Here is a 26,815-nt window from a genome sequence, read left to right as displayed (position 1 = left end):
GTTAAAACGGAGCAACGTGAAAACAGCCTGTTTATTCATTTTTTAATTGCTTTTTGAATTTGTTTAATTTTTGCATATAAAACCAAAAAACGACTTGATATTTCAATGTTAAAATGTGGTTATCCTTTCAAAGCAGGTCACCCTTCTAACTCCATTCTTCAAATCTATTCATCTACTATCTATTCATTAATTGATAATAGCTGCCCATACCTGCCACAGTGCCAAAATAAGATACGATTTCTCAATTTCTGCATACGATTTAGTGTATATTGACTTATTAATATATTGGTATATCCTAGATACCTAGCTAACCATTGGTAATCTTACTGAATGATGCTATACAGCCAAAACAACAGTATCAATTGCTAGACTAGAGATATGCACTAGCTATAGTTAGTCAGTGGTTGCACATCTAACTAGCTGGAATGAAGCAAGGGTGTGAACAGTAGACATGTAAATATATCCTTTCACTGTTTACAGCAGGTCTTCAGCTAACCAGACCTGTCTGATCAGCCTGGTAGGGTGCCGTGGGTGTGTCCAGTTCCCACCTGTGCAAATCTATGTGTGTATAGCAATGGAAGTAAATATCCAATGCCTCAAATGTCATGCTGTAGGCCCACCACACACCTGAAGGGTTGTGGGGTCCTGCCTAGAAACAACCCCTAGCCCTTACCCCTTACCCCTAGTGGAGATCTGAGATAATTGGACTGGTGTAAGCAATACTGCCAACATTCCACCTTGCCTATCAGAGGGTTAGGTGGAGCTCTCAGCATGTCACCACCAATCAATCCCTCTCAGATCTCCACTCGTGTCTAGAATCTGGGCATTAGGGGGAAGGGGTTGTTTCTAGAAAGCCCATGAATATTATGGTAGCTCAGTCAGTCAGTCTGGCACTTTCAAAAAATGGGAATAGCTGTCAAATACTTGCTTCCTCTATCCTTGGGAGAATGTCAATTACATTTCCTTGGTTTGTTGAATCCTCTTTCCTCATCTCCTTCTCAAAACCCATTGGATGAGAAGATCAGAGGGCCCTCACCTCTCACCTTCTTATCCAATGGGCTTTGAGAAGGAGGCGAGGAGAGAGGAAGTGAGGAATGAAGGAAATGCAATTAACACTCCTTTCTTGTTTCCTCCATTCCTCACCTCCTCAAGGAGGTGAGGTGAGGAAGGTTCCTCCCCTCGGGTTCCAATGCACTTTCAAGGAGAGGCAAGGAGTGGAGGAAACAAGGACAGAGGAAGCAAGAAAGTGATGTCTAGTTCACACACACACACACACACACACGCACACACGCACACACAGGGTGTGTCTTTGTTTGACTATTTTCTACATTGTATAACACATATGGAAACATGTAGTAAGCAAAAAAAGTGTTAAACAAATCAAAACATATTTATATTTGAGATTCTTCAAATAGCCACCCTTTGCCTTGATGACAGCTTTGCACACTCTTGGCATTCTCTCAACGAGCTTCACAAGGTAGTCACCTGGAATGCATTTCAATTAACATGTGTGCCTTCTTAAAAGTAAATTAGTGTAATTTATTTCCTTCTTAATGTGTTTGAGCCAATCAGTTGTGTTCTGACATGGTAGGGGTGTCATACAGAAGATAGCCCTATTCGGTAAGAGACCAAGTCTATATTATGGAAAGAACAGCTCAAATAAGCAAAGAGAAGACTGTTGGAAAAACATTCCAGGTGAAGCTGGTAGAGAGAGAATGTCAATAGTGTGCAAAGCTGTCATTAAGACAAAGGGTGGCTATTTGAAGAATCTCAAATATAAAATATATTTGGATTTGTTTAACACTTTTTGGGTTACTACATGATTCCATATGTGTTATTTCATCATTTTGATGTCTTCACTATTATTCTACAATGTAGTAAATTGTCAAAATAAAAATAAACCTTGAATGAGTAAGTGTTCAAAAACTTTTGACAGGTAGTGTATATCACACCATTTTGACCCTGACCCCTTTATTTATAGAAGGACCCAATAATCTTGTTGATTACATCTGAAATCAGGCTACCTGATGGGACTTTGATGAATGCAGAAAATCGGCAATAAACATAAACGTTCTAACACAATGACCATGTTACTTTTTCAGGGATTATTTGATTCTGATTTCGGACATATAAAGTTTACGTGAAAACTATTTCTAAGATGCATACTTTTTCTGAGCATTACAGCCTATTAAAAGTCAATTTATGCTTGATCCAGTAATGTGCGTCACACACTCCTTACAGAGGGTGTGACGCACCCTCCGGAGGCTTGCAGAGGCCAAATAAAGATCCGTATGGTGATGCCATGCGCCTCCCATATTTTGTAACAATGCCGAGGGCTCCGCATTGCTCCGTATATGATTGGTTGACAGTCGGTGGGGGTGGTACATCCTGTATAAACACAAACTCACTTCCTTGACAACAAACATAAAGAACAAATCAAAAACATCGTAATGATACCTCTTGTAGGGATTTCAAAGACAAGAAAATGGGTTTGAACTGCTGGAAAGCGATCAGGGAGGTAATGGTGATAGATTCGGCAAAGAGGTCAGTGGAATGCAGGGAAGGGATAGAAGTACGCTGGATAAGCGCACATTCATCAAATCTGATCTAACAAAGTGGATATTTGTCAAATCCGTCATGATTGATGTATTGTAACAGGCCCACAATGTGGTTACTAAAACCCGATTTGGATATATTTTACAGTTCTTTCACTGTACAACATTTAGAAGTTGTCCCTTTTCAACTTTAGAAAAAGTGCCGGCTGAATGTTAACTCCAGTTCATATAAGCTGGTAGCATAGCTAGCATACAGAAATAGGTGGTGGTAGTCAGTAGCTTTTAACTGTAATGCAGTTGACTGATGACGATGACATGAACATGTATTAGGGTTGACATCCATTAAAGCATTATACTCAGATTTTTTACCTTAACATAGTGAGAAATACACAATAACAATAGCCTAAATGTAGGCACATTTTGCTGGGGGACAATGGGGAGATTCGGGATGGATTGCAGGTGGGAAAACAGTGCAGTCTTAACTCCTGTCATGCCTGCTCACGCTCTTCCCCCCAGGCCCTCGAGGGCGCCAGGCTCCCCATCATTACGCACACCTGCCTTTCCCTGTCACGCGCATCAGCGTATTATTGGTCTCACCTGGACTCATCTCTTCAGTGGGTCATATGATTGAGTGTAGTCTGGCCCAGGAGTGGGAAGGTGAACGGAAAGGCTCTGGAGCAACGAACCGCCCTTGCTGTCTCTGCCTGGCCGGTTCCCCTCTTTCCACTGGGATTCTCTCTTTTTTTTATTTTTTTAATTTTACCTCTTTTTCTCCCCAATTTCGTGGTATAAAATTGTTGTAGTAGCTACTATCTTGTCTCATTGCTACAACTCCCGTACGGGCTCGGGAGAGACGAAGGCTGAATGTCATGCGTCCTCCGATACACAACCCAACCAGCCGTACTGCTTCTTAACACAGCGCGCATCCAACCCGGAAGCCAGCCGCACCAATGTGTCGGAGGCTACACCTTGCACCTGGCAACCTTGGCTAGCGCGCACTGCGCCCGGCCAGCCACAGGAGTCGCTGGTGCACAATGAGACAAGTAGATCCCTACCCACGGACCTCCCGGTCGGTTACCACAGAGCCTGGGCGCGAACCCAGGGACTCTGATGGCACAGCTGACGCTGCAGTACAGCGCCCTTAACCACTGCGCCACCCGGGAGGCCCCACTGGGATTCTCTGCCTCTAACCCTATTACAGGGGCTGAGTCACTGGCTTACTGGGGCTCTCTCATGCCGTCCCTGGAGGGGGTGCGTCACCTGAGTGGGTTGATTCACTGATGTGGTCATCCTGTCTGGGTTGGCTCCCCCCCTTGGGTTGTGCCATGGCGGAGAACTTTGTGGGCTATACTCAGCCTTGTCTCAGGATGGTAAGTTGGTGGTTGAAGATATCCCTCTAGTGGTGTGGGGGGCTGTGCTTTGGCAAAGTGGGTGGGGTTATATCCTTCCTGTTTGGCCCTGTCCGGGGGTGTCCTCGGATGGGGCCACAGTGTCTCCTGACCCCTCCTGTCTCAGCCTCCAGTATTTATGCTGCAGTAGTTTATGTGTCGGGGGGCTAGGGTCAGTTTGTTATATCTGGAGTACTTCTCCTGTCCTAATCGGTGTCCTGTGTGAATCTAAGTGTGCATTCTCTAATTCTCTCCTTCTCTCTTTCTTTCTCTCTCTCGGAGGACCTGAGCCTGACATGAAGACTCCTTGCTGTCCCCAGTCCACCTGGCCGTGCTGCTGCTCCAGTTTCAACTGTTCTGCCTTATTATTATTCGACCATGCTGGTCATTTATGAACATTTGAACATCTTGGCCATGTTCTGTTATAATCTCCACCCGGCACAGCCAGAAGAGGACTGGACACCCCACATAGCCTGGTTCCTCTCTAGGTTTCTTCCTAGGTTTTGGCCTTTCTAGGGAGTTTTTCCTAGCCACCGTGCTTATACGCCTGCATTGCTTGCTGTTTGTGGTTTTAGGCTGGGTTTCTGTACAGCACTTTGAGATATCAGCTGATGTACGAAGGGCTATATAAATTGATTTGATTTGAGTTACCGTTTGGTGTAGCACAGAGAATGACCTACCTTCACCACCTTGGGCGGCCCGTCAGGAAGTCCAGGACCCAATTGCACAGGGCGGGGTTAAGACCCATGGCCTCAAGCTTAATGATGAGCTTTGAGGGTACTATGGTGTTGAATGCTGAGATATAGTCGGAACTAGAAGCACAAGCATTTCGCTATGCTCGCAATAACAACTGCTAACCAGGTGTCTGTGACCAATAAAATGTGATTTGATTTGAGCCTTTAAGACTCTTCCTGGTACTGCACGTCTCCTGCAAAGACATGGTTTTGGTGTTAGCATTTTACACTTTTTGTGGAAGGGATGTAGAGCAACACGCCTTTGTTGGTAAAGGTGTTAACCGAATGGGATGGCTAGCATATTGTTTAGGGACAATGAGGGGACATTGGGAGCTGCTTTTGAGAGGAAAGATCAGTCAACAAATTGAATGGGCTGGGGGGGGGCAAAAAAGGTGTGAAAAGTCTTAGGAGGGCAGTTCTTACACAACAATTGTTGTGTATGGGAGACTGCGGAGAATTGTCACCTCAATCGTTCTCATACAGAACAATACATTTACTGTCTAACCACAACACAACACTGCACAACACTGCACAACCCTTCCTCATCTCAAAGTACTGTCTGTAAACTTCCCCCAGCCCATTGACTTTCACAGATCGTTCTTGCCAATAGTAGCCCTTTGCAGGGGATTTTTGTAGGCATGTCTATGCATTATGTTTTAAGAATCTGCAGAGAGAAGAATGAGGTGGTTGTGTCTTGATTTTATAGATTTTAATGTCACTTGCTGGTTTCTGTCCCACAATCTTGTTGTGCTCCATAACCGCAAGCTGTTTCTGCTCCCTCATGCTTGTGTACCCACAAATTCCACCCCTTTGAGGTATTTTTCAGCAGGGCACTGTGTAATGACTACAGATAACCTGAGTTTTACAAAGACAAAAGGTAAAAGAGAAGAGGGGTAGACTAAATTAATTACATGTTCTGGAAGGTTCTCAGGCTACCTCTAACCATTTGTAACCAATATTCCCTCTAAACAGCTCTCCCTGGACTGAACTTCACTCAACTTTCTAGTTTTCCGCTTTAGTTAATACTATCAACATTTCCCTCTACTGTGTGAATTGTGATCGGCCCGTCAGGAAGTCCAGGACCCATTTTCACAGGGCGGGGTTGAGACCCAGGGCCTCAAGCTTAATGATGAGCTTGGAGGATACTATGGTGTTGATGAGTTGAAAACACATAAACACACGCACAAGTGAAAAAACACACACTAGATTAACCAGGACTCGTGAAGATGCCCTTGTTCTGTGTTGGATCTTCTTTTATGTGTCTGAGCCATACGAATCTCATGCATGCAAGGACACACACACACACACACACACACACACACACACACACACACACACACACACACACACACACACACACACACACACACACACACACACACACACACACACACACACACACATCCCCTCTCGGGAGGTCAACTCCAGCTGCTGACGTGTCAAGAAGAAAGGAGAGAAGGAAAAAAAACGATTTAATCTTGTGATTATCAAAGGGACGAGTGATGAGCTCAAAGAAACTACTAAACATTTCTAAAAATTCATGACATTTTCAAAAGGGGGGGGGGGGCATAAAGGGAAGATACTAAAGTTAAGTTCAACATGAGTCTCACATGAAGTATTTCAAAGGACTCAACAGAGGAAGAGATTTGACTGGGGTCTCTGACCCCAGTATTCTAAACACGTTGCCTCTTGGCTTTAACGCAGAGAGGTAAAAACAGACTCTGATTAGATACAGAAAGATTTTCACTGTGCATTTCAAGCTGTAGAGGCTGTCATTGAAAATCAGCCATCTCTAAAAGCCTATGACTGTGAAATAGCACCACTGTGCTATACCAATACACTACAAATGGCATGGTTTCTAGTAATCTCAAATTCAGTCAATTAGCATTTGAATTTCTAATCCTGTAGACATTCTCATTCTGTATTAGATAAAAATCCCATGTGCTATGAGTTCTTCCGCCTGAGGTGAAATTAAGGGAATATGCCATTGAGCCAGTATCCCTGTCACAAGAGAAACACTGAAAGTGTTGTGGGATGACCTGAACAGATAATGGATACTAATTAATTTGCTCTTCCTAGAGATTACACAGTGCTATGTCCTGTGTATACCACTGAATCCAGCAAGTGAAGAACTGAATAAGAAATAAAATAGTATTGTATATAAGTGCGCTATGCACTTGTTTGATTTATCATAGGGCTGATATAGTTGGGTCTTTAGTGATCCTTCAAGTAGTAGTCCACCACTTTGGGTATTCCACTGAGTCAGTGGTGAAGAGGGTGGGATTCAGGGCTCAGTTTGGATCTCTACAAAGCTCAAATAGTCAGCTCGTCTGTTTTGGATAAAGACAATGGCTGTCTGCTGTTAGGCTGTGCAACTCAAGTTAATGTAAACTCTCACCAAGCAGCTGAACATTAATAATACTTAGCTGAAATATATTGTGGGGTCATCATGCTCGAATTCAGACACATGCTCAAGTGTGTGTGTGTGATAGAGAGAAGGAGTTCAGATCGTTCTTGATTCATTTGACTCATCTTACAATTCTTACGCAAGTTTCAACCGAATGTTTACACCTCAGGCTGAATAAATACCTACCCACCGTACTGTCCTCTCAATAGTTTACCTTGCCACTAAGTGGATAAAAGGTTTTCTCTATATGAATACTGGAATTCACCCTGGACTGTGCACAGTCACATGGGGCTTAGTGTAGCAGCCACTGACTGGCTGAATACGGGATGTATAATTATCTCAGGCTGTTTTTGCCAAGCTAGGGAAGGTACCGTACTTTCCATGTCCTGCAGATGATCAGAGATAAGCGTGGCGGCCACACAGAGGAAGAGAGTCCTCTTTTGCACAGATACACAAATGGTCTTTTCAATTTTCACTTGAACCCAAATAGTCATTTTTGAGAATGTACTTACTGTATGACACTTACATAAATAAAGACATGTTAATGAAAGTTTGCACTAAAGATATTTTGCCACACATTTTTCTTTGGTCAAACTTTCTATGAACTGCCTGTGATTAATTCCATTATGACTGCAATATGGTTCTAGTTATAGAACAATGACAGGGGCTTACTAACTTATCATTAAAAAGAATGTGGTTTAATCAACAATGAAAGAAGATTCCAGAAACACATTTTTAAAAAGATGAAAAAAAGCTTTATACAGGCACAGCATTATGCACAATTTAAATCACAACCTTAAAACATTTCAGTGCAAAAAAAACTGAAAGAAATTTACATTTTGCTACAAATGTACTGGGTCCTGTGAGTCAGATAAATCAGTTTATGTCAGTCTGCGCTCAGTGCAAAAGGGTCCTGAACAGACAGAATTCTGGGACAGTAATCATAGTGCAAGAGGGACACACCTGCACTTCCTCCACCAAGATGACACTGGTTGAAATTCATGGCTCTTGCTAAGGACAACTTGGGAATGTTGCGGATCAAAATTAAGTTATTGTATGTGTCTGGGAAAAATGCTATTTCTATCTATGGTCTGGTCTCTACCCATTAAGAAGTATGGACAGTATGGACTATGCTGTCACTCAATGGATTGATATCTAGAGTACATGGAACCATTGGCTGACTGTCTGAGAAGTTTCCATATCAGTTTCAGAAGGTGAAAATTCAGCTTTCAGTTGTTCTCTTGGAAAGCCACTAGACTCGACTACACCCTTCTGAGATACACAACTTTGAAATGAGGTCTTTGGTTTCATTTGACAACACCAAAAAAGAAAAGACAGTCATACAATATATAAAATACATGGCCGAGCAGTACAATTTTGGTACAAAGAAGAACATGACGGAATGATACGCTTCTCAATAAAAATTGGGTTTGCAGATAATTTCATCAACTAATACCTTACATTTTGTCTACATGATTGGCAAAAAAAAATTTTTTTTTAAATAAAAAATTCTAAAAGGCAGATGTTTGGCAATTAAAACCTCTAATGAGCTGTAAGTGCTATGTTATGTTAAAGATAGGCTTTTATCAGCACATTTTATACCGTTAACATTTAATTCCATGGATAACATTTATTGAACTGTGGGTGTGAAATGAATTTTCAAATCAAATACTGGCAGACTGACAAATATGAGGCAATGGAATCAAAAGGGTGGCCAAGGCAGTTGGACTGAACCACGCCTATACTGTACTATACAATAAGATCTAACCAGCAAAATTACAGTGTAATCCATCTTTGGCTCACACAAGAGGACACATAACATTTCCAACCAACCCATGATGCACAATGTGGTAACATGTAACATTCAAAGTAATCCTACTTCAATTTTTGTTTTTCCTTAAAGGCCCAATGCATCTGTTTTTATCTCCATATCAAATCATTTCTGGAAGTTAAGCAAGTGCCTTACTGTAATAGTTTTCCATTAAAAGTGTAAAAAGGAAACAAAAATAGCCTTTTAGCAAAAACTATTTCTCTAGCAATAATTTTGTTAGGACTGTTGGAGTGGTCTGAGTATGTAATCTGAAAAGTAACTGTTATTGGCAAAGAGGTTGGAACTCTTTGTTATTGGTATATATTAACTTATACTGCCTCAAATTCCTTCACACTTTTAAAGGGATAGTTTCATCAAAACACAGGAAAAACAGGATTTTGACTCCACTGGGCCTTAAAAAACCCATTCATACTACCACAGATCAGAAATACAACACATTTTCAAGAATTTGGATATAGATCCTTCCAGGTTGTTGGGTGGTTTTTATCCCTGTCTATCGATCTCAGTTCTCAACCACTGCAAGTCATCCCATCCATTAAAACCTGTATTGAACCCATTGGCTCTCTCTGCCTGTTCCTCTGGCTAATGTTAGCTCATGGCTCTCCATTGACAAAGCCCTGCTCCCCTGGTGCTCAGAGTTTGGTTCTCTTCCAGCAAAGCTTCTATGAGCATTTAATGACCTGGCAGCGCTGTGAAGGACTTGGCCGGGCCAACATGAGTGTCAGCTGGGCTATGAAAGCCCGACAACAGCCTGTCCAAGCTAAATGCTAAATGATAACAGCAATTATGTTTGACATCTGAAAAGGGGCAGGGTTAAACAAGTGAGACAACAGTAAAATAAGTTGTTTCAAGAACTTACATTATTTGCCCTAATTCATGTACTTTAATTTAATTAAATATGATTATTTTAGGCATTGTATTTGCTATCAATGTTTTTAGCTGTTGTTGTTCTTACAATTACTACTAACATCCTTGCTATTGTACCGAATATGTTTGGAAAGAAAATACATTTAAAAAATGGTGCTTACAAATAATTTAATTTTTAATATTAAGATTTAAATGTCTGGGTCAATGGAAGCGGCCGTGGAACTGGTTGCATCAAATTAGAATTGCAGATGATGTTTGGATGAGGAAAGGAAACAGTGAGAAGCCATGAGAACCAGGAGGAACAGGCACCGCGCAGACTCGACACATCTGACCATGGGCAAACTCACAAACAAATTAAATACATAGGTGAAAAATAAATAGCTGCAAGAAAAAGAAAACAGCTTAGTAAAAAAGCGAGAAACTGTACAAGGCACATGTAACCTCCACAAAGCATTATCCACATGGCATTATCCCTGTGAGTGCTCTGCAACAGGACACTCCATCTTTGGTGGTTTGATTAGGCTCAGCTTTCCAAATCTGAGCAGTTTCCTGCAAAATTCCAGTTGTTGTAGAATTCCCAAAGAAAGTATTCTCCAAAGCTGTACAAATTCCCTATTCCAACTTATCCTGGATCAGGGAATCTTGAGCCAATTCAAGGTTAAAAATTATCAAGACAAATTTGTATAGGTCCACATATGCAGGAGGATCCATTCTGAAAATGTAGCATTTTATATAATCACATATGTACAGGGTCTTTTGACAGAATTCTCCCAGGTGCTACAGTATGTGACTGCTGGGTGCTGCAGGAATGGGATTGAGGCTTCTGTCTACCCATCATCTTCTCTGCAAGATGATCTGTAATAGTCGTCCAATCAGGAGCCCCATCCACAGTAGGAAGGCGGGCTCTTGGTGCATCTCCTGCAGGTTTGCCTGGGCAACTTGACCGTTTCTGCCAGCAGGGCGCTGTGGAGGACACAGCGAAAAGAGCCCTGTTACATACACATACCCCTGTATACATAACCACTAAACATATACACAAACATACAGGATAAAGCATTCAACATATTGCCATAACACATAGCGTAATAGTGCCATTCACCTGACAACCATAATGACCCGTGCTGTGTGTGGAACGCAGACACCAGAGGTTTGCTGACAATAATGGCTATGGACATGGCTGAATTCAACTGTGGTCAGTGTGCCAGTCCTTTCATGAGGGGTAAATTCTCGTCATCACACACATGCAGCCCTACAAACACAGGAATCAGGCCAACACAACTTGTTCCTGACATCCTGGTCCAATTCAATCCAAACCCTTGGTCCCTCTCCAGGTGTTAGGACCAGTGGGTTCACTTCACACTCAGACAAGAGGCCCAGACAAATACATATACTGTTCTTACATGTGTTTGTGCTCCTGTGATACAGTACCATGATGTGTTTGTGCTCCTGTGATACAGTACCATGATGTGTTTGTGCTCCTGTGATACAGTACCATGATGTGTTTGTGCTCCTGTGATACAGTACCATGATGTGTTTGTGCTCCTGTGATACAGTACCATGAAGTGTTTGTATACGAATGAGTTTGGTAATGATGTGTACACAGCATTGAATTAAAGAAGCATAATTAAGCATTAAAGTGTGGAACCAACAGGACCCTGAACAGCTTCAACCCCCATGCCATAAAACTGCTAATTAACCAAATAACTACACAGACTTTCTGCATTGACCCTTTTAGCACTAACTCTTTTGACTCATCGCGTATGCTACTGCCACTGCTTATTATCTATCCTGTTGCCTAGTCACTTTACCCCTATCTATATGTACATATCTACCTCAATTAACTCGTACCCCTGCACATCGACTCGGTACTGTTACCCCATGTCTATAGCCAAGTTATCATTACTTATTGTGCATTTATTCCTCGTATTATTATCTTTCAATTATTTGTATATTTTTCTCTCAGCATTGTTGTGAAGGGCCCATAAGTAAGTATTCCACTGTTAGTCTACACCTGTTGTTTACCAAGCATGTGACAAATAAAATGTGATTTTATTTAAATGAGCAACCACTTTAACTGTATTTACCCTCTCAATTGAGGGTTAATGTTCTGCTCTTCTGATCTTTGTGTCAACACTGCTATGTTGGTCAGAGGCCCTGCAAACGACCACACTAGTCCTACAGCCTTGGGCTGAAGAGAACCCTAACATACCAGGTTTACGACATGAGTGATATCTCTTAATGAGCAATACAATGCAGCAGCAGTGTCATAAAGGCCATTCTATTAGGGCAGCTACTTCAGCTCCAATGGAAACGGCACTTCATGAACTAAACACAAATAGGGACATTTTTACTGTGAGGTGAATGGAGAGATTAGGGAAGAGATTGAGACATTCTATTTGGTCTTCAGTGGTGGACTTGGACATGACCAGGTCATGGTATCCTAATAATGAGGGATGGATGGACTACTCCCCTCACAGACAATTACCTCTGCAGACTTGGCATAGTGGAGGTGAAAACAGGTGGCTGTCTTGGCCAGGCCAGCACTTTGGCCTGAGGCCACTAGTTTGGCAGGGCTTTTGCGATAAGCGCTGAGCATTTCCCCTGTGGCCCTTTGGCAGAGGGGACGGAGGAAGCGTGATTCATTTTACAAGTATAAAATGAAGAGAAAACACCAAGTCTGAGTTATACTTTTCCCTTAGTCCCTCGAGGTGAAAAAAAACAACTGTTTCTTACAGGAACTGTGCTGAAGTATGACTTGGGCATCGCTCCATTAGTGAATCACTGCAGGTGTGTGGATTCAGAGCAGCTTGGCAGGTAACCATACCATGCAGGTAACCATACCATGCAGACATTGTAAACCAGCCCTGTGCCTCAGGTATTCTGCTCTCAACAAAAGGATTTTAGGAACAAATGCAAGAGGAATATCAATGCTTGGTTTTACACTAAATGAGTTGTGCCAAGAACCACAGAAACCTGGAGTGACTGTGAATAGTGTCTGAGGAAACAGGTGATGAGGAAGTGAACTTAAATTGAGGTGCATTAACTCCTCTGTGAGATAGACTTAGAGCAGGACTGGCAACCTTGTAAGACCCCATTCTCCTTCAGGCCAAACATGATGAGTTCATTAGAGAATTGACAGATCGAAGGTTTGGCTAGATGTAAATTATGGTTCCGAAAGACTTAACAAAAACTTAAAACAAGCTGTTGAAAGGTTGTTTGATTAGAACATATCCTCATTCGAAGTTTAGGACTATTTAACAATGTGTGAAACTAATACTGTATGTTCCTATGGTAAAGAGATTTTAAAGAATGAGATGGAAAGAGGAATGACTTCTATACTTGCTGTAAGCTCTACAAATTAAACACATGCTGCCATTCCAGGCAGTGGTTTCAACAGTGTAAACACAGACTTGTATCCTGAGATTTGGCCATTGAGGCTGAGGGTAAAACCTCTCTGGTGTGTATTATAGTATCATGACTACATGTTGCATTTTGTATGGCATTATATAGTACACACAGTATGTAATCACATGCCACTTCACACCCCGATGCATGCAACATGAGAGGGAGGCATAAGGCAAATCAACAGGTGAATGATCCCTTTAATAGTATGTTATTAGCTGGGGGGAGGGTACAGTAGAAAACATATTCCAATATTACTTTCAAAGACTTTCAGCTATATCACACATAGCTTAAACGGAGTTAGTGTGTATTGTACTTGTTAGTTTCCTTTAAAACATTTATCTTTCCCTTTAAGATTCATGTTTTTCCCCCCTTAAAAGTTAGATCATAGGTATGTTAATACCCAAATTCACTAAATACACCACACTGAACGTTTTACACCGATAACCAGCAAATTGGTACAATGTTGCAAACCATTAACACTTAAACCATGTCTCAAGTATGATGGATCAGGGTCTGAGTATTCAGCTGTTTCTGTGCCCAAAATGTGTTGTGGCATGCCGGCATCACACACAGACTGACTAATCTCTCTCTCTGATAATTGATCTGGGGTGAGAGAACGCAGAGTGCAGCACCACATGCAAGCAAAACAAAGAAGCCATTACTTACAAGACCAGAAGAACACTGAAAAACAATTTGACCAAATTGGGAGAGCAGACAGAATTTGGAAGAGACAACATGAAATTAAAGTGACTCGCTAATACGTTCACAGATGTCTGCCTGAGGAAAAACAACGTTGTCACTGAAACACTCAATGCTACTCAGCTTGTGCTTTTATTTGATCAAAACAAGGTATTACACAGCTGCTTAAAATAGTTTCCAAACAGACAAACGTCTCTCTCCCTCTTTCTATAAGAGAAAGACTGCAGGTCCTAAGCCAAAATAACCTTGCATCACATATAAGATGGGGTGTCACCACTTTCTGAGGGAAATCACTTAAAAAACAAACCCCATTTAAAAACAGAATAGAAACTCAACAAAGAAGTCAGCTGCCATGTAAATTGCTCAGATAATTTGAGTGGCAAAATGCAGACATTAGTTCTCTTAGAATACAACATGTTTCTGTGGCCAGACATCTGCTTTGCATTAGCAGGGTGCTTGTCCTTTTTGCTTCACGCTACTATCTGCCATATCTACCACTGGAGAGACGTCTCACCAGACCTGGGCTCAAATAGTACTTGGATTTCTTTCAAATACTTTAGCTGTACTTTATTGAGCAGGCCTGGTGCAATGGAACCAATGGAATAGTCCCAAAAATGAAAACCCTGCACATCTGCCAGTCTGGGAAGGTTCAGTTAAACGCTCAGAGTATCAGAGGAGTGCCCTGAATTAAAAGCCTCCTTTTTCAGTCCACAGGACAGAGCACCTTCACATGCAAAGTTAACGTCACAGCATTGCCACCACTAAACACACACGCAAGCAACACCAGAACCAGATGAAGAGAGTATGGAGACACCCAAACCCACAACACACCCAAAGACTTAACAGTGGACCAACTCCACTTAAAAGTTCTTTCCAGTGCCTCTCACAAAGCATGACAACCGCTAGAGCCCTGGGTTCAAACTCACACTGGGAGAAAGAGCCGGTCAAAGAGCAGGTCCGGAGGGCCAGGCCGGGGCTGGACTGAGTGGGTCTCCATGGCGCTGGCTGAATGAGGCCTGTAAAGGCGGATCTGTGGATAATTAGAGACCACAGTGGGCTCTCTGAGAGCCTTAACCACAGGGTAGGAATAATGAAGCTGAGCAGTCACGTAGCCCTGCCATGCTGCAGCACAACCACTCACTCACTAACCATCTGCCCAGTCACTATAACCTGACCCTTCCTCCTCTGAGCTCTCTAACCCCAAAACTTGATCTTGATTGCGCACTCAGACAGCCAGAGTATTTTCCATAATGGCTATTAGGCAGAGAAGGAGGGGTGTGTGTGTGTCTGTGTGTGTGTGTGTGTGTAATAGCAAAACAAAATCAGGTCATCCCGAGAATAATGTAGGTCACTGGTCATTTGCGTGGGTGGCCAGAGGCCATAGAGACAATCTGAAGTGAGAACTGGGAAGTCTGACAAATGACAGGAGTTTTTTAAATTCACCTTAGGTGACACCTGAAAACACACAAACGCTTTGTTTACAAGGAAATAACTTACTAGCCAGGAGAAACTACCTCTGATCCAGATACAAGCATTATGACAGTTATTGGCAGTTGAAAACATACATAAAGCCAGATGAAACACCTGAATTTGTCAGTAACACACAATGTAATAACCTGTATATAGAGTGCCTTTGGAAAATATTCAGACCCCTTGACTTTTTCATATTTCGTTACGTTACAGCCGTATTCCAAAATGGATTAAATAAATAAAAATCCTCAGCAATCTACACACAATACCCCATAACAACAAAGTGAAAACAGGTTTTTAGTGCCAAGCTTATTTACATAAGTATTCAGACCCTAAATTGAGGTCAGGTGCATCCTGTTTCCATTGATCATCCTTGAAATGTTTATACAACTTGATTAGAGTCCACCTGTGGTAAATTCAATTGATTGGACATGATTTGGAAAGGCACACACCCGTCTATATGAGGTCCCACAGTTGACAGTGCATGTCAGAGCAAAAAACCAAGCCATGAGGTCGAATGAATTGTCCGTAGAGCTCCGTGACAGGATTGTGTCAAGGCACAGATCTGGGGAAGGGTACCAAAAAGATTCTGCAGCATTGAAGGTCACCAAGAACGCAGTGGCCTCCATCAATCTTAAATTGAAGAAGTTTGGAACCACTAAGACTCTTTCTAGAGCTGGCCACCCGGCCAAACTGAGCAATCAGGGGAGAAGGGCCTTGGTCAGGGAGGTGGCCAAGAACTCAATGGTCACTCTGACAGAGCTCTAGAGTTCCTCTATGGAGATGGGAGAACCTTCCAGAAGGACAACCATCTCTGCAGCACTCCACCATTCAGGCCTTAATGGTTGAGTGGCCAAAAGGCACCTAAAGACTCTCAGACCATGGGAAACAAGATTATCCGGTCTGGGGAAACAAAGATATAACTGGCACCATCCCTACGGAGAAACATGGTGGTGGCAGCATCATGCTGTGGGGATGTTTTTCAGAGGCAGGTACTGGGAGACTAGTCGGGGTGGAGGAAAAGATGAATGGAGCAAAGTACAGAAAGATCTTTATGACAACCTACTCCAGAGCGCTCAGGACCTCAGACTGGGGCGAAGATTCACCTTCCAACAGGACAACAACCCTAAGCACACAGCCAAGGCAATGCAGGAGTGGCTTCGGGGCAAGTCTTTGAATGTCCTTGAGTGGCCCAGCCAGAGCACAGACCTGAACCCGATCGAAGATCTATGAAGACCTGAAAATAGTTGTGCAGCAACGCTCCCCATCTAACCTGACAGAGCTTGAGAGGATCTGCAGAGAACAATGGGAGAAAACTCCCCAAATAAAGGTGTGCCAAGCTTGTCGAGTCATACCCAAGAAGACTCGAGGCTGAAATCGATGCTAAAGGTGCTTCAAAAAAGTACTGAGTAAAGGGTCTGAATACTTACAGTGGGGCAAAAAAGTATTTAGTCAGCCACCAATTGTGCAAGTTCTCCCACTTAAAAAGATGAGAGAGGCCTGTAATTTTCATCATAGGCACACTTCAACTATGACAGACAAAATGAGAAAAAGAATCCTGAAAATCACATTGTAGGATTTTGAATGAATTTATTTGCAAATTATGGTGGAAAATAAGTATTTGGTCACCTACAAGCAAGCAAGATTTCTGGATCTCACAGACCTGTAACTTCTTCTTTAAGAGGCTCCTCTGTCCTCCACTCGTTACCTGTATTAATGGCACCTGTTTGAACTTGATATCAGTATAAAATACCTGTCCACAACCTCAAACAGTCACACTCCAAACTCCACTATGGCCAAGACCAAAGAGCTGTCAAAGGACACCAGAAACAAAATTGTAGACCTGCACCAGGCTGGGAAGACTGAATCTGCAATAGGTAAGCAGCTTGGTTTGAAGAAATCAACTGTGGGAGCAATTATTAGGAAATGGAAGACATACAAGACCACTGATAATCTCCCTCGATCTGGAGCTCCACGCAAGTCTCACAATGATCACAAGAACGGTGAGCAAAAATCCCAGAACCACACGGGGGGACCTAGTGAATGACCTGCAGAGAGCTGGGACCAAAGTAACAAAGCCTACCATCAGTAACACACTACGCCGCCAGGGACTCAAATGCTGCAGTGCCAGACGTATCCCCCTGCTTAAGCCAGTACATGTCCAGGCCCGTCTGAAGTTTGCTAGAGAGCATTTGGATGATCCAGAAGAAGATTGGGAGAATGTCATATGGTCAGATGAAACCAAATTAGAACTTTTTGGTAAAAACTCAACTCGTCGTGTTTGGAGGACAAAGAATGCTGAGTTGCATCCAAAGAACACCATACCTACTGTGAAGCATGGGGGTGGAAACATTATGCTCTGTGGCTGTTTTTCTGCAAAGGGACCAGGACAACTGATCCGTGTAAAGGAAAGAATGAATGGGGCCATGTATCGTGAGATTTTGAGTGAAAACCTCTTTCCATCAGCAAGGGCATTGAAGATGAAAAGTGGCTGGGTCTTTCAACATGACAATGATCCCAAACATAGGCAACGGAGGAGTGGCTTCGTAAGAAGCATTTCAAGGTCCTGGAGTGGCCTAGCCAGTCTCCAGATCTCAACCCCATAGACAATCTTTGGAGGGAGTTAAAAGTCTGTGTTGCCCAGCAACAGCCCCAAAACATCACTGCTCTAGAGGAGATCTGCATGGAGGAATCGGCCAAAATACCAGCAACAGTATGTGAAAACCTTGTGAAGACTTACAGAAAACGTTTGACCTCTGTCATTGGGTATATACAAAGGGTATATAACAGAGTTTTGAGATAGACTTTTGTTATTGACCAAATACTTATTTTCCACCATAATTTGCAAATAAATTCATTAAAAATCCTACAATGTGATTTTCTGGATTTTTTTTCTCATTTTGTCTGTCATAGTTGAAGTGTACCTATGATGAAAATTACAGGCCTCTCTCATCTTTTTAAGTGGGAGAATGTGCACAATTGGTGGCTGACTAAATACTTTTTTGCCCCATTGTATGTAAATGTGATATTTCAGTTTTAGATTTTTCCTAAATTTGCTACAATTTCTAAAAACCTGTTTTTGCTTTGTCTTTATGCGGTATTGTGTGTAGATTGATTCAATAGTTTTTTTCCCTCATCAATTTTAGAATAAGGCTGTAACCTAACAAAATGTGGAAAAAGTCAAGGGGTTTGAATACTTTCCGAAGGCAGTGTAGTTATTTAATAGACATTTGAGACAGATAGGAGACATATGTCACCCGTTTCAGGAAACTAGGCCTGTCGCAGGTCACTACTTCACAGGAGAGCCATTTGAACGTACAAAAAATGTTTTTAATCAAAATGCGTTTTTTGGCATAAATACCTTCTCGAACATGTGAACATTCAAGTGCCTTAATATCAAACTTGTATGCCATCTGTAAATATGTAAGACATTGTTAAATTACGAGCTTAGTTGGTTTAGCCACAGAAAAAGCCAGCAACCATGATTGGCTGAGATAATGAGTGGGCTGGACATGCCGAGAGATTAATTTGGATTGGTCTGCCATATAGCACGCTTCTGTCTATTTGAGCTGGTCAGTATGTCTAGGTAATCCTGTCTAATGCTGCATTTAAAAAAATATATTGCGTAGTAAAACTGCATTAGCGGAATTCGAGTATGATAGCTAAGGAGATGGAGAAAAGACCTGTCTTCGGATTACATCTTCAAACTAAGGGCAACCATGGCATCCGTGACATCTATGATGTCTACGGGTAAGATAGTCTAGCTAGCTACATTTTCAGATATAACACATTTCTAGTTTTGACATAAAGATTTTTCATTTCAAGTTAAAGTGTACTGTTAGCTAACATTAAACCTGGTTGGTTAGCTACCTGCAGATTCATGCAGTTTAGTAACGTCATGAGTTGGGATTATGGTTCATTGTTTAGCAAGCTAGCTAGCTACATGTCTTAACAAAATACTCCACTATGCAAGTATACATTTCAATAGAATGTCATTGCAAGAACTGTTGATAGATGTTAATGTTATCTGGTAAATTCGCTCTGGCTATCTACTCCGATTTCAGACCACAGTTAAGATAGTCTAGCGAGGTACATTTTCAGATATTACACATTTCTAATTTTGACATACCTGCCAAAATCCTCAGAATATAGATACCTCAGAATAATTTTATTGGCTAGTTATAACCTAATGTTAGCTAGCTAACATTGAACCTGGTTAGTTAGTTACCTGCAGATTCATGCAGGGTAGTAACATCATGAGTTGGGATTATGGTTCATTGTTTAGTTAGCTAGCTATATGTCTTAACAAAAGACTCCACTATGCTAGTAGCCATGTCGGATGCGTTCATAAATTCAGTCTGGCCATTCTACACTCTTGTCTGAGCGTGCCAGAGCACAGAATAACGATGATGAATTACCGAACGCTAAAAACCCATTGAATATTGCCGGTGTCAGTAAACGTCTGCAAAAAGTGTAATTCATTTGTTGACAGCAGCACAGTTACAGTCACCAACGCTTTGGATAACACGAGAACAGCCTAACCAGCTCTGCGAGGGTGAGTAAAATGGTCAGAGTTTGGGTGGGGGCTAAAGCTTAAAGGGTGTGAATGATGCTGAATGGGTGTAGACAAAGAAGAGCTCTCCAGTAGATAACAAAATATTCAAACACCATTTTCTTAAAAGTGAGGTTTCAAGTTCATCAACTTTCAAAGCAGAATTACGTTCCCATTGTTCCTCAAATGCAGTGCATGATATAACATTTTGTAGCTCTGTGTCTCTGCTTTTATCCAAAGTAAAAAACACAATTTCAAATTTTGCTACATAAGACCGAATCAAGGCGGTCGGTCACATATGAGACAGCTCTAGATTCTAGACAGAGACAGTCTTGCAGAATCTCTCACTCTGATGTCAACCAAACACCTGAGACCAAAACACGGAACATTGAACACAACATGTTCTGCTTTTTATTGGGCTCATTGTTCTCAAAATACATACTAGCCAATACTAGCCTCTAGCCAATACAGTACCACACACACACAAACAAGCCCTGTTCTGTTCTACAATGTGTGTTAAGTCTGAATCACAGCCTCATTTGTTGAAAGGTGTATAAATATTTATTTCTCCTCAGACGTCTCCTCAGAGGCCTTTAGTAACACAACATTTACCTCACGGCAAATCCTCACACACTCATTTGAAAGAAATGTGTCTTCAGTTAATCTTTTTGGTTATACAGACAAACTGTCCGCCTTTATGGGTACCAAGCAGTGACTCTTGGGGATGGTGATGAGGAAAACACATCATAACATTCTTCAGATGCAAAGATACACAATGTCCACGACAAGAAAATCCTGGTGTTATGAGCTGGCAAGAAAAACGTATTTAATTTCAGCCAATTAAAGTCTGCTCAGATGGAGAGTGACAAGAATGGAACATGGGAGAAAACTCTCCATAGTGTAAACAAAATATTTTCTCCAAAAATGAACACAACAAGCCTTGAGTATTAGTGTTCAAGTGTACGAGTTACACAATAAACCAGGAAACTGATAACCCAGGGTAATATGAATCACCAACTTGTTTAAGGTACAAAGACATGACATTATACTGTAGATGAACAGCTGACTGATTAATCACCATACTCACATACAAGCTACTGTAAAATGTTGCAATAGCAGTTGCACAGATTTGCCTTTATCTTGGCTTCTGCACTATGCACCATAATTGCAATGTGGCTATTGGATCTGTCCTGTATCTATTATAAATAATGTTATAAAAACAGAGAGCCCTCAGCACATAAGAAATTACAGCACAGAATGCGTCTATGCTAGGTCAAGGACACAAAGAAAGTATGGAAGCGTGAAATAATTTAGAATGGCAAATGTTGAGCTGAGCACCTTATCAGCACCATTTGATACAGTGCAGTCCTTGATATGGTTTGTAAATAAGGTGATGCAACCTCCAGAAATGTACTGTGCAAGTAGCAAGAGAAGAAAAAAAACTCATGGCAGCAGAGGCATTTTGTTCACCAGCGCTGCCATGATTTTGGCAGCAGCTCTGAGACAACACTTAAATTATTGACACTATCTAATGGGAAGATTAACTTTCCCCTGCGCTGCAGTGACACCTGTGATTATCAAGTCCCTGATATAATCCTTTTTTGCAGTGCCTATGTAGCATATTTCTACCCCCTGGATATTGAAGCTACCCATTCCCTGAAGAGGGTCCTTTAATTAAATGCTAACACCCCCAAAATGTTGCATCTTCAGGATATAAGGGGCATTATCATCCTCATCATCACTTATCTTTGGCTCCTCCAACCCTGTATGTGTATATACAGTAGTAGGTTACAAGACTCAGTGCTGGTGTGGTGTACCTACTCACCCCATGTATGAAGAGATCGTTAAACTCATCTCCAATGCGCTGAAGCTCCTGGCCAATCAGTGTCTCTGGCCACATGTCCCCTGCAGTTGGCGGTGGCCGTGGTCTATAGGAGTGGAGGAGGTTGGGCCACGCGTCTGGTGGACAAAGAGCAAGTGGCTGTCAGAACTCATTAGAACACAATCTAGTAACAAAGACCAAGCTACAGCATTACTAAGAAAAGGCCAGTTTGACACTTCGCAGACATGCCAAGTGGTTCCTATAGTGTGGTTAAGTTGTCAATATGAATGTGTTCTGATCTCTTTCTATGACTCACAGGTGTCATGAAACATATGTCTAATATTTCTCACATCCCTCAGGGGCCCTGTAATATCAGTGGAACCATATGTTAATGTGGAACCACTTCACTTTACTTACTTTACTGCAAGTGGCCTGGTATAATGTTTTTATATCACTGTCATAAAAGAGACATAACAATAACACAGCACAGAGACAATTCATGACATGCATCATGCATCACCACAACATTTCCTAAGATAAGTGTAGGACTGGTATTATGAAATGTGGCATTCTGTTATATTATGACAACCTTATGACTGAGTTATAAAGGATATTTGTTAAGAATTTGTCAAAATCAAAATGCCATTTAAGTCACCAAAGGCATTATGCCCCGAGAAGATACAAAACCCCAGCTGTGGTGTTTTACATGTGCGCTAGGATCACTCATATCTGATAGTCAGAAAGTCATTTCTCCACAGCATCTGTCTCCCTCAGGCCATAACATACATATGGTAGAACTAAAACTGGAGAACATTTGTTAATCTCCACAAACATACTATTCAGACTTTATCTAAAGAACTGGATTTGAGTTGGAGCCAGTTCACTGACTTCCCAAGATCAGAGATAGAACAGTTGTTGTTCTCTACCCCATTAAGAGTAGCCTTTGGGATTAGAGATGTGGTGAAACACTACAGATAGAGATTTATCTGTCCCTTATATCAGCCGGCTCCTAAGGAGAATGAACGAAGAGGAATCCCTGTCTGCTGCTGACAAAAGACACAGAGGTCTATTTTGACTGGCCTATACTCAAACTCGCTACATGTGGCCTTTGCAACACTGAGCGCAAATAAAAGGACACAAGTGAATCAGGCTGCTCAATCACATCTATTATGCACTGTGCCTGTTTGTCCCTGTGTATTTCCTTTAGCTTGTCTTCTATGGCCACTAGCTTTGTCAGGGAATGTTATTGAGGTTGAGTGTAAATCTGTGTGCACACGCACAGGTGCCTTTAACACAGATATGCAGGCGCATGTTTTGCTATGACGTGTGCACACACACACACCCTGTCTGAGCCCAGGTGGATCCTTGGTGGCTTATGACACAACTCAGTAAACAGAGGGCAGATACTGTTCTTTAGAAACTTCCTGCTGAGGTTGAATCCAACTGTTGGCTCATGGTCACGCAATTCTGTTGGCTGGACACTTGCAGATATGGTAAAGACTACGATACTGAAGTAAATATAACAATAGACATTACAAACCGTCCAAGGAACAATAGCATGCAATAAACCAAGACGCATCCTTGCGTAAAAGCGCCCCCCCCCTCCCCTATATCAGTGAACGCACTACAAAACCAATGGTCCTTAATACTTGGAATAGACAGACAATGTCGTGAACTGGTGTGGGTTAAGAGTTCAAAACAAAGTGCACCTTCTGATTGACACAGGGGCATGGCACATATCATTATTTGCGCGTCAAGGATTTATCATGTACACCATGCCATGCAGCTGCCCAGCGCGGGCTGGATAGTGAGTAACAACATTTATTTGTGCGACACAAGCAAGGGTGTGCCTTACCATAATCTCGATTGGTCTCCTGTGCTTGAGACATGCGCTGCAGTGCGTGAGTCATGACTTGGCTAGATGGGCTCGGAGTCTGTGTCGATTTATCTTTCAATAGCGGGGAGCTTGGAATAGAATCGCTGTCGAACGAAAAATATCCACTGGATGACCTGGACAGTGTTCTGAACAACGGCGACCTCGACTGGAAACCAAGCAGACTATTCGGCATCATTATTCCTCCCCGTGACTGCTGCTCCCCTTCGCTGAACTGGGGGTTGTCAGTCGGTTCGGCACCGGAGGCTGCTCCGCCACCGGGATTCAATTCTCCGTATTTCCCTCTCTCAATTAGGATGGTCGAGCCATTGGACTGATTTTGTCGTCTGTAGGATAGATCAAGTATCAGAGTTAGGCTGTATTTATTATTTTGTCGGTGCAATGTCATTATTTGTTGGAGATTTGCTCTTGTGGACTCAAAGTCTAAACAGTCATACTTTATAGAATGTATAGGCTAATAAAACAGAGCGCGCATGACAAAATATCCCGCCGGGTCGAGTCAAGTTGTTGACTCGGCTGTTACTTCTTCCTCTCCACGTAGGCCTATATCCATTATTTGTTTGGACAGAAGTGCCGATTCCAGCATTTTTAGCAGGGGGAAACAGTTGGCATGAAGTTATGAGCCGTAGTAACTGCGTCACAGCCCCATCTCCAAGCCAAGTTAACTTCTTCTATCTGAAATGAAAGTTGTGAATAGCATATTGTGCATCCCCAAGACAAATTTAGTTATAGTCATGTTTTCGAAATTAATCTGATCGTTACTTGGAAAAATGTATTGCATACTCGAATTGGTTCAAAATTACGCATGGAGGATCTCTAGCGCATGAAGGATCGCAGGCAGCGTACACTCTTTCTCCATTAGGCCTATAGTCTACCTGTCGGCTTTATAATACTATAATACTTCATAATACTTTCAGTAGCCTATTATATCATAAATACTTACTCATATCAAATAAATTCAGAGTTAAATCGAATGCCATATTTGAGAGACAACGAAAACGCAGTCACACCGACGAACAATAGAGTCACGTAGTTTGTTGCTTGAGTGTCGGCAGACTCGGCACACATTCTACCAACATGTGTTGAAAGCAGACCTGATTGGATTAATGCCTCTTTGACTGACGGGCGAAAAAACGGCATCCAAAATCATAGGCTAGCGGCCAACTGGTCCATTATCGCCACCCACAGGTTGCAGCAGTAGCCTCTCTCTTTTAACTTTGTCTTGAAATTGGAAACACAATTCGGCCCCTCGCCTTCACTGAATCACCCGAGAACAGGAGCCCCATTGTCGTGCAATTTCAAGAGGTAGCACATTAACTACTGGATAGACTGAGAAGAGCGAAGATAGGTTAATGTGGAAAACAAAAGGAAACAAAACAATCAGGTGCCTGCTTTTCTCTCATTCCTATCCCCCCCAAAACGGCCCTATAGGCATATTATAGACACCATCGCTTTGGAACCAACAGGGCTACACAACATAGGCTAAATCCAGGCAGCCGTGGGAAAAAAAACGCATATATATATATATATATATATATACGTATTTGAGCCCCCATATACATATACATGGTATTTTTTATTATATTCAATACCAATCCCACTAGGCACAGACGTTAATTCAACGTTGGTTCACTGTCATATCATTGAAATGATGTGGAAATAACGTTGTTCCAACCAGTGTGTGCCCAGTGGAAATGCGTAGGCTAGTGTTTCAAGCGTTACTATTATGGAAATAATAGGCTACTACAGATAATCAGGAACGACGGACATCTGTTAAAACATAATTCTCCCACGCTAAACCGTTGTGCAGACACCGGAGGGACTTAATCAAAAAAAGAACTTTCTCCGGCGTGCGCCGTGAGCCGAATACAACACTTTTGTTTCATTAAATAAACACATGAATAGCCTATTTGATATGGTAGCCTACAAAATAAATGCATTTAGACTAGACAGTATAATGATCTAAAAACGAGTAATTCGGCCTATGTTGGGTAGTGAAGTCTAAAGTTGGGAGAGCGGCGGTGCGATTTTCTGTTATATTGTTTATTCTTAGTCTTCTGGAATTATAGCTATCAAAAACATCAAAGCATGCTATTTCCTTATGTTTATTTTGCACTCACCTGGACATGTCCTAAACCGCTTCAGTAGCGCGACATAACAGTTGTTAATAACGGTAAAATATCTGAATATCCGCTTTTGAACTTCTTACATACGCTCTAAACGCAAAAGTTTAGAGTCCAATGCCTTTTTAATCAGAAAACTACGATGTCAACATCGAAAGAATAGTGGTTCCGCCTTGTAAAAACAGATCCCCTACAAAATATACGTTGCTTGAAGGAGGGGGGAAAGCGTTCGACTCTTTTGTCTCCGGGGTGGATATCTCAGCTCAGCTGAGGATACTTCCTTGCTGTAGCAGTTCACTCGCGATTGAAATAAAAAGTTGAAGCGTCTGGTCTGAGTCGAGAGTGGGATGACGCCTGTATGCCATCCTCCGCCTCTGACCCGCCTACTCTTGCACTGGGTGGGATCTAAGCCTCGTTTCAAAGCATCCCTTCAAGTGTCCAGATAAACCTCTCTCTCCCCCCTCTCTCTCTGTAGGAGAACCGTTTACAATACTGTAGTACTAGTACATCAGCCTACCAAATTCAGAGGGGCAACTTCAGCTATCAAGATCCTATACCTAGCAACATTTAATTTGTGTCAGAGAAATTATGAGGAGGATATTTTTCTATTAAAATAACAACTTCCAGTAGATGATAATACATTTCAGACAAACATTGTTTTATAGATGATCTACTTTAAGAATAATTGGCTTTTTCTAGAGTAATTTAGTACATGTATTTGAGCCCCTAAAATAGTTATTGCATTGGTTCATCACGCTTTTGCCCACACATTCTCAGTTAGAAGAAAGGCTATATCAAAAGACAGTGTTAAAAAGTCAGCTGCACCTTTTCACAATCATCCACGTGTTGATCATTTGCACAATATAACACTATTAAATAAATGGTTCGCAACCAATGATCAGTGAATTGAGGGATATAAAAGTACTACATTTCCCACATGTATTCTGTCACAAACCATTTCCTATGACTTTGCTCATATTAATAAAATATATTCTAAACATACCTTGTGTGTTTCCAATTTTTGTATCTCGCTGAATCAAAAAACTGCCATAATGGCCTATTCGGTCT

At 41.8% G+C, this 26,815-nt stretch overlaps 1 protein-coding gene across 2 annotated transcripts; it reads right to left on the bottom strand.

Annotated features, from left to right (window-relative positions):
- Positions 1-7,816: 7,816 nt before the first annotated feature.
- Positions 7,817-26,107, bottom strand: LOC139381895 (bcl-2-like protein 11). 2 transcript variants are annotated; one of them, XM_071125748.1, is made up of 4 exons: positions 25,745-26,107; positions 23,586-23,950; positions 21,734-21,867; positions 7,817-10,745 (listed from the first exon to the last, which is right to left on the bottom strand). In XM_071125748.1, exons 1-4 carry the CDS (start codon positions 25,750-25,752, stop codon positions 10,617-10,619), a joined length of 636 nt encoding a protein of 211 aa, XP_070981849.1. In that variant the 5' UTR covers positions 25,753-26,107; the 3' UTR covers positions 7,817-10,616. The 2 variants fall into 2 exon arrangements, with proteins under 2 accessions (XP_070981849.1, XP_070981850.1); XM_071125749.1 differs by having other exon boundaries at positions 23,586-24,299; positions 25,745-26,058.
- Between the last annotated feature and the right edge of the window lie 708 nt (positions 26,108-26,815).

The sequence above is a fragment of the Oncorhynchus clarkii genome, chromosome 23 (genome assembly GCF_045791955.1).
Source record: "Oncorhynchus clarkii lewisi isolate Uvic-CL-2024 chromosome 23, UVic_Ocla_1.0, whole genome shotgun sequence".
NCBI lineage: Eukaryota > Metazoa > Chordata > Actinopteri > Salmoniformes > Salmonidae > Oncorhynchus > Oncorhynchus clarkii.
This window is presented reverse-complemented; position numbering and strand designations above follow the sequence as displayed.